This window comes from Acomys russatus, chromosome 8, assembly GCF_903995435.1.
Source record: "Acomys russatus chromosome 8, mAcoRus1.1, whole genome shotgun sequence".
NCBI lineage: Eukaryota > Metazoa > Chordata > Mammalia > Rodentia > Muridae > Acomys > Acomys russatus.
Genome location: NC_067144.1, coordinates 75,904,792 through 75,913,447, shown reverse-complemented (window position 1 = coordinate 75,913,447; position 8,656 = coordinate 75,904,792). Strand labels below are relative to the sequence as shown.

At 51.0% G+C, this 8,656-nt stretch overlaps 1 protein-coding gene across 1 annotated transcript in view; it reads left to right on the top strand.

Annotated features, from left to right (window-relative positions):
* The first annotated feature begins 1,642 nt into the window (after window positions 1-1,642).
* The window catches only part of LOC127192947 (interferon-induced GTP-binding protein Mx2-like), a 32,775-nt gene continuing 25,761 nt past the window's right edge, over window positions 1,643-8,656 (top strand). Inside the window, exons 1-3 of the mRNA XM_051150328.1 lie at window positions 1,643-1,752; window positions 4,179-4,227; window positions 4,461-4,587. Of these exons, the coding sequence (XP_051006285.1) occupies window positions 4,489-4,587 (99 nt within the window). The 5' untranslated portion in view covers window positions 1,643-1,752; window positions 4,179-4,227; window positions 4,461-4,488. The remainder of the gene's footprint in view (window positions 1,753-4,178; window positions 4,228-4,460; window positions 4,588-8,656) is intronic.

The following is an 8,656-nucleotide window of genomic DNA, read 5'->3' as shown; positions in this document are numbered from 1 at the left end:
ATGACCCTACAACCACGAGGGGACCATGCAGATCTCTTTAAAGACTAAAAAGAGGAGTTTCTACTGTGGCTATATGAAATTGTCCAGTGCCCAAGGAGCCTACCTGACTCTGGTCAGGAGTTTTTCAAATGCAGGGGAGATAAACCTGTTTTTGTTTTGATCCCAAGTGTTGCATGTGAGAGAGCAGAATGAATTACTTCATGGCGAGGGTGGGGTGGGGTGGGGTGGGGTGGGGAAGGGGAAAGGGCTTGACTGTTGCCAGCTGAAAAACATCCTTGAAGAGACTGAGAGGATATATATATGTACACACACACACACACACACACACACACACACACACACACACACACACACCCAGGTGGGGGGGTGGCTTTTGGTTGGGACTTGGTTTTTGGCTGTTCATCACCTCGCTTTATGACCCTCCTAAAGAGAACAGCTCCAGGGACAGCTTCAAGGCTTTGGGCTTCTCCCTAGGCAAGGATAGAACCTAAGCAATGGAGGTCTAGCTTCGCTTAGCAATTCTTTCAGGCCCAGACACCAGCGAAACAGTGTGCAGGCTCCTACAGCACGGCAGCCAGAGTGCAGGGAGACTGGCAGGTCCTTGTCCTACCATCCCTAAGGCCAGGCCCGGATCCCAGGCCAGCCCAGATCTTTGTCCTGAGTCCAGGGTTTCTCTTCCTTGCCTCTTCCTCCCAGTGCTGCTCACTGATCTTACTGCTGCCCCTCCTCCAGGCACTGTGGCCTCCCTGAGGCACTTCTACTGCTTCAGATCCCCTCCAGCTCCCTGCTGGGCCTGAGCCCTGAATCAGGCTATCTGATCCTCAGCACAGACTGACATAACTTCCCAGGAACCAAGAAACAGAAACTGAAACTTAAGTCTGAGCTGACTGAGAAATGCAGCAGGGGATGGGGAGGGAGTGGGAGGGAAGGGAGCAAAACAAAGCAGAGCTGTGGGGTGACGTCATCGGACTCACTCACTCTACCTTCCCCATCACCAGGCGTTCTCAGGGTTGTGCCAGGAGCCATGTCTGATCCCACTTACAAGAGCCACCAACCAGCACTAGCCACGGACCCCGCCTTCAGCCTGGGGCCCAAGGGGGGGTGGGGGACACAAGAAGAGCCTGGTGTCTGTCTTGCCAGTTTCCAGGGCAGGCAGCTTAGGGAAAGAGCTGCAGCAAGAAAAATCCCTGGGCTCTGAGGGGGAGGGGCACTGGGGGATGTTCTGTGTGACACAGGGCTCTGCTCTGAAAAGTAAGGCAAAGTGCAGGAGGGCCCATGGCCTGCCCCACTTCTCCATGAAGGGCAGGACCTGTCTCCCTCAGGAGCCCTGCGGGAGCAGTGTGCCTGGTGATTGCTGGTTTGGATTGTTTCTGCCCTTCCTGGAGCAACTGCAAAAGAGAAAGTTGGTCTGGACTGTGCTCAGCTGAGAGGAGGTCAGGATGTTGGAGCAGTAGAAGGCAGCAGAGGCTGGGCACGTCCTGGGGGAAAGCAGGCAGCCATCGCAGCCGGCGTCAGCACAGCAGCTGGGATGAGCCCAAAATACACAATTTCTGAACCTTGGGACCCAGCCAAGGGCCCCTGAGGTTAAGTTTCATTTCTGATCTCAGTTTGTGTGTGGAGGGGGCTGGGGCCGGGCAGCAAACTCAGGCCGTTTCCCTAAGTTTCAATTCTCCTTTGGAAGGGGCGGAGTCAGCACTGTTTAAAGAGGTCTGAGAGCCTGCAGCTTTGCACTCGGTCGCCAAGCCAGGAGTGGTGAGTACTGCCCGGATTCTGTGCAGGGATAGGGGATGCCTCCCTCTTCCCCCTGCCGGTTCCTTGTAGACCCTGGTGACTGATGCCGGGCATTTCTTGGTGCTAGTACAGTAATATGTACAGTAACAGTTTGGGTGTAGTGTGGTGGCAGCGGAAGAGGGCAGCAAGCTCAGGCAATCTCTCAAGTTTCAGTTCTCCCTGGGAAGCAGCTGAGCCAGAGCTATTTTAAAGGGGCCTGCACAAACTGATGCACCAACCAAGGACATTGCAAGCAGAGAACCTGTCCCCCCTTACAGATGTAGCCCATGGACAGCTCATTCTCCACGTGGAGAAAGCAGGGTGGGGTGGGATGGGGTGGGGCTGCCTCTGACACTAACTCTGGTGCCCTCGATTTTATCCCTGCCCCTTGGCAGAGAGGCCCTGTGGGAACACAGAGGAAGGGGATGCAGGCTATCCAGATGAGACCTGATAAGCTATGGTCAGATGGTGGGGAAGGAGGACCCCACCTGTCAGAGGTCTAGGGGAGGTGAATAGGGAAGAAAAGGGAGGGGGTGGGAACAGGAAAGAAAGAGCAAGGGGATTAAAGTATAGATGTAATGTGAATAAATTATAATTTTTTAAAAACTGTAGTAAAAAGAGGGGAAAAATACACACATAGAGACAGGCGCTCTGTCACTAAGCAGGAGACTGATGAATATCACCCAGGATTAGGCCACACCCTGTAGCTCAGGGCTAGAGAAGGCCTCTGGGTTCCTTATAGATCGTGGGGGCCACCATGGGACATTTCCTGGTGCTGTAAGTAGCCCGGGTGGGACTACTGGGCTAGACACAGTGGGTCTCACCCAGCTGCTGATTCCTGGAACAGTCTGAAACAACTCCCAAAGCCAGGAGGTCCTGGAGGTCCCAAGGTCTGGCGCTAAGGCCCTGGTGAGAAGTTCCTTAGATGAGAAGATCTCCTGCTGCATGGGCCAAGAGCCCATGGGAAAGCAGATGGTTTTAAATATGAAATATGATCCATACAACAGATGTGATGTGGAGAAGTTTATGATATGAGCATGAGAGAGAGCAGGGAGGGGCAGGGGGTGGGGGAGGAGAGGTAGATTTGCCCTTTTATAGGTAATGATGTCATAGATTGCTAGGCAGACAGGGGGCAGTAGGCTAAGAGAAGGAGGCCTCCTGTGAAGGGTGGGAGGAAGCCAGGTGACCCAGGGGCAGGCTTTGGAGTTCAGACAGGAGCCTGCATTGGGTACCATGCTGGAAAGGCTGACAGAGGATGTCAGAGAAATGTATCTGCCCAGGATCTTCCCAGTCCCTAGACAGATGCTCTGGGTGGTCTGAAGCCTTACCCGTGATCAGAGTGCAGGGTGTCCCTCAGAGGTTTGATTCTTAAGGGCTCAACTGAAGGGGGTCATGGAGGGAAAAGAAAGGGCTTTTTAGTCTCCTGGTGGCTGGTGGCTACTTTAACACCCTGGTGGACCCGGGAAGGCTCCCACTCTTAGCATCTCAGTTTTTCTGGACAGGCATGGTAGGGGTGGTCAGGGGTTCTGACAGTGAAAGGATCTGAATTCTACCCCCCATGCTGTTCCTGCTTCCAGCTGGGCTGAGGGTGCATCTCCAGTAGGGGAGCCTTTGTCACTGGGGTCTTTGTTCAGAGTAACAGATAGATAGCACAGATTCCACAGGCAAATGTCCACTGACTGCTGTCGAGTGGAAGCAGAGCCGGCCACCTGAAAACCAGCAGGAATGAGCACAGGCCTGCGTGGGTAGGAATGCTGTTTGATTGTGTGTGCCTGACTTTGACCTCCAGGTGAGGCTGGAGCCTGCATGAAATGTGATGGGGCTGCCCTGATGGTCTCTGCGCAGTGGGATCTGCAGAGGGGAAGAGTTAGGAAGTGGGGGGACAGGAGGCAAGGGTGTCCTGAAGATCCACTGGAAATGAGGGTTGATCTAGTGCTGGGAGCAGCTTCTGCTTGACTGGACCAAGATCTCACCTCAGGGTGCTCTCACCTCAGGGTGCTCTCGCCTCAGGGTGCTCTCACCTCAGGGTGCTCTCACCTCAGGGTGACAGTGCAGCTGCCTGCCTAGGGCAATGAATGAGCAGAAGAGGCTGTGACCTGAGGTTGCTCTGCTCCCGAGAGCCACAAAGTCTCAGAGAGGACTCAAGAAAATCATACATGCTTGTGATTTGCAGACAGACCACAGAGCTTAGATCCCAAAAAAGAAGCAGACTCCCTAAATCCTGTCTGGACTGGTCACTAGGAATCTTTGGTCATCGCGCACAAGGCCTGGGGACCAGCGATAGCTCTTGATTGTGCAGTGAGACTAATCAAGACAGCCATGGACCAATAGATGAAGCTCGAACTGAGAGTGAAGAGATGTTCCCTCTGGAGATGGGGACCCCCTTGTAATATGAGCTCTTTCCAAAGCAGGGGAAGGAGAGCTGGGCCTGAAGAATTTCCGAGATTAACAGACTCTGTGAGTACCTTTAAAATTACTCTTCTTTCATGATCCTCCTCCCACTTGGACACAAGCACCTGCCATTCCAGAAGAGGGGAGGACTTGATGGTGTTGCTGGGAAGACAGGCCCCTGGGATGGGCAGGAGAGGGATGGCGGTTGTAATATTGGGACCTCTGGTGTAAATCTTAGCCAAGGTCCAGGAAAAAATGGTTTCCAGAATTTTCTAACTTACATTCCTCATCTCCAATAGGTTGCCCAGTTGGAAGAAGATATAGACAATGGTTCTTAGCACAGAAGAAAGCAGGCACCCAGCTTCAGTCACCTCAACCAGTGACCCACTGCCCAATGGAGAGATTAGCCCAGAAGAGAGAAACCAGGTATGGCCATGTCCATCTGAGGGCTGCTGCTTTACCTCATACAGGCCTGGAGATGGTGACCTACCTCAGGCAGGATGCACATGCGTTTCTACTGTTTACTTTGCTTGGGCCAAAATGAGACCAATGCTCCCCTTCCCCCGATCCTTCACTGAATGTGTTTGAGATGCCATCTTGGTCTGGAAAGGTGCTATCATTGGGGACTGGCACACCCTGAGCGGTGTTCTGCTGTTCCTGCCCATACAGCCCTGTTAGGACTCACTGAGATTCCCTCCTGGAAGGAGCCACTTGGTGTCTCTTTTCATAGAGTTGGGATCTGATGCTGCTGAGAACCAAACCAGGTCTCTGGTAGGAGTCCTGTCAGCGTGGTCCTAGTCTGACCCTGTCACTATCTGACCTTGGGAGAGTCTCCCTCCCTCCAGCAGTGGGTTTTCATCCCCACGCTGGGATTCTCAGTGCAGCCAAATTGTTACTAAGGACTGTGTTGTCCTTCCCTATTTGAGACATTGGGCTGCCTGTCTCTGTAAAGCTTAACACTTTTAAATTCAGTATTAATAACAGTGTCAAACGTCACAGGCAATGAGAAGGGCCACTTACTGTCTCTCCATGTCCCAAATCTCTGTGTGTGTCCTTCCTGCCAGGCTATAATCCTGAAGTGAGGGGACAGAAGGAACTCAGACCAACACATCAGTCAGCTTTTTGTTGCTGTGGCCTAGTTCCCTACACACCACAGTGTCAGAGGTGACAACCCATGCCCACTGGGTGCCATTGTTCTACAGTGCTGATGCCTAGTGGCTGGGAGAGAAAAGAGAGGTGGAAGGGCTGGGCTCTAAGTTCCTTTCAAGGCCATGGGGTCAGTGATCTCTACCCTCCCAGTAGCCCCCCATTAATCCAACCCCACCACCTCCCACGAGCAACCAGCTGGGTATGGGACCAAACATTCGCGTGAAGGTCCTTGGGCAGTGTTTCATATCTAAACTCATAGGCATTCACACCCACATGCTTTGGGAGCAGCTAGCCTTTTCTGTCCAGGAGACAGGCTATCTATGGCCCCTCAGCACAACTTCTAAGCAGATAAGGCCTGAGTTTCGGAGTTTGGTGCTTTTAGGCACGCAGTAGCAGCACAGCTGCCTCCCCACCCTCAGGCATGATGATGAGTAAGAGTCTTAGTGCTGGAGCGATGTCTGCTAACAGGCACAGGTGTGTGCTTTGTTGAAGGAGCAGGTGAGATATTTGTGCCTCCTCGGAGCTCAGCTGTTGTTAGCAACAAAGCCCCAGAAGTCTTCAGTGCTGGGAGCAAGGCCTGGGGTGTGGAGTGCTGTTGCTAAAATCCTTTCCCTGGGGGAGACAAATACATATGCACTTCCTTCTAAGGTCCCAAGGACAAACCAAGGTGCAGTTCCACCAGCATTCATCAGGGAACCTCGCAGAGCAATAGGGAAGGGTTTACAGCAGGAATATGGTGGCCTTAACGCAACCACAGCAGAAGGTTGACACTCAGCAGGCATGATAGCTCCCCCAAGGCTGTATACAGGAAGTCCCTCCTGCTCACCGCTCCTCACATAAATCCTCTAGCCCTCCAAGTTGAGCAAGGCCATGTGCAACTAGAGCACAATTGCACATAACTGAGAAGAGAGTCTGGCTATGCTTGGAGGATCCCATGACCCCCTCCACCTCCGACCTGTGAGGGAAGGTGGACAGTCTACAACACTGCAAAGAAAATGGTTATGTGACTGTCGCTTTAACACAGGGTACAGCACAAGGAGCAACTCAGGAAGAGGCAGGCAAGTGATCCTGAAAAGCAAGGCTGTGCTTGCCAAGAGCTTAGGCAGAGGGGTCTGCTGGAGGGGAGAGTGGTGGGAGAGGAGAGGTGTATATGGAATGTCCTGCTCCTGGCAATGGCTGTTTGCATCATCTAGGGGGTAGGCACTCGTGCTTAGCTTATTGCTCTTTCTATTTTATCAACTGCTGTGAATTGATGATACAAAGGCACAAAACCAAAATGTTACCAGGACTCAGACTTCACTGCTGGGCACCATGGCACAGTGAGGTTTCAGATCCAGCCTCCCAGCAGTTGTCCTGGGCATGCTCAGTGGGGTCAGACCACAACTGGCTAGGGTGTTCTTGTCAGAATCATCTGCATTAGGCTGAAACTCAGCTGTCTTGGTTTGAATTTTCAAACTTAGTTTGAGTCTGTGAGGAGGCACCATGGCCAAGGCAACACTTATGAGGACAAACATTTAACTGGGGGCACCTTATAATTTCAGAGGTTTTGTGACTTGGCCAGGTGGTCAGTCAACAGGAGTACCTGGAAGGGGGAGTGGAAATGGATGGCACAAGAGACCCGAGAAATGGAGACAAGATGGCAGTCCGATCAAATCTCCGCTTATTGTGCGGCAGAGCAACAGTATACATAGTCAGAGAAGGAGGGGTGGAAGGGGGGGGAGGTGTGGAGCGAGGGAAGCAGGTGTGTGGTTCTGTGAAAACATTGGGTACATCTAAACAGGATATAGGAAAAAACACCAAATGTAACCAGTGGAAGGGTATGCTCAGTACAAACTCTGAGTGCATGGCCTTAAGCAATCTTACGAAAAGCAACATGCCCAAGCAGGGCTCCCTACAGTTTTGTCCAGCGGGAAGCATGGCACCATGCAGGCAGACATGGTGCTGGAGGAGCTAAGAGGTTTACATCTTTTTTAAAAATATATTTTATTAATTTATCCATATTACATCTAAATTGTTATCCCATCTCTTGTATCCTCCCATTTCTCCCTCCCTCCCATTTCCCCCTACTCCCTTCCCCTATGACTGTGACTGAGGGGGACCTCTTCCCCCTTTATATGCTCATAGGGTATCAAGTCTCTTCTTGGTAGCCTGCTATCCTCCTCTGAGTGCCACCAGGCTTCCCCATCCAGGGGACGTGGTCAAATACGGGGCACCAGAGTTCATGTGAAAGTCAGACCCCACTCTCCACTCAACTGTGGAGAATGTCCTGTCCGTTGGCTAGATCTGGGTAGGGGTTTGAACTTTACTGCATGTATTGTCCTTGGCTGGTGCCATAGTTTGAGCAGGACACCTGGGCCCAAATCTGCCTATCATAATGTTCTTCTTGTAGGTTTCTGGATCTTTCTATTTCCCCATTCCCCCTTGATTCTCTCACCTAGAGTCCCAGTAGGAAGTCTTCCCCTCTGTCCCACTTTCGTGGTAAGTGAAGACTTTCATGGGACATGCTCCTTGGGCTAGTGTCCACATATAAGTGTGTGTATACCATTTGACTCTTTCTGCTTCTGTGTTAACTCACTCATTATGAGCGTTTCTAGTTCAATCCATTTGTCCACAAATTTCAGAAATTCCTTGTTTTTAATAGCTAAGTAGTATTCCATAGTGTAAATGTACCACAGTTTCTTTATCCATTCTTCTACCGGGGGATCACTTAGGCTGTTTCCAGGTTCTGGCTATTATGAATAAGGCTGCTATGAACATGGTTGAGCAAATTTTCCAGTTGTGTGCTGGAGCATCTTCTAGGTATATTCCAAGGAGTCGAATAGCTGGGTCTTGAGGAAGCCCTATTCCCAATTTTCTGATATAGTGCCAGATAGATTTCCCAAGTGGCTGTACTAGTTTGCATTCCCACCAACAATGAAGGAGTGTTCCTCTCTCTCCACATCCTCGCCAGCATGTAGTGTCACTTGAATTTTTGATCTTTGCCATTCTGATAGGTGTAAGATGGCATCTCAGAGTTGTTTTGATTTGAATTTCCCTGATGACTAAGGAGGTTGAGCATTTCTTTAAGTGTTTCTCAGCCATTTGATATTCCTCTGTTGAGAATTCTCTGTTTAGTTCCAAGCCCTATTTCTCAATTGGGTTATTTGGTTTGGTGGTGTTTAGTTTCTTGAGTTCTTTATATATTTTGGATATTAGACCTTTGTCAGATGTAGGGTTGGTGAAGATCTTTCCCCAGTCTGTAGGCTGTCGCTTTGTTCTCTTGACAGTGTCTCCTGCCTTACAGACGCTTCTCAGCCTCATGAGGTCCCATTTGTTAATTGTTGACCTTAAGGCCTGGGCTGTTGGT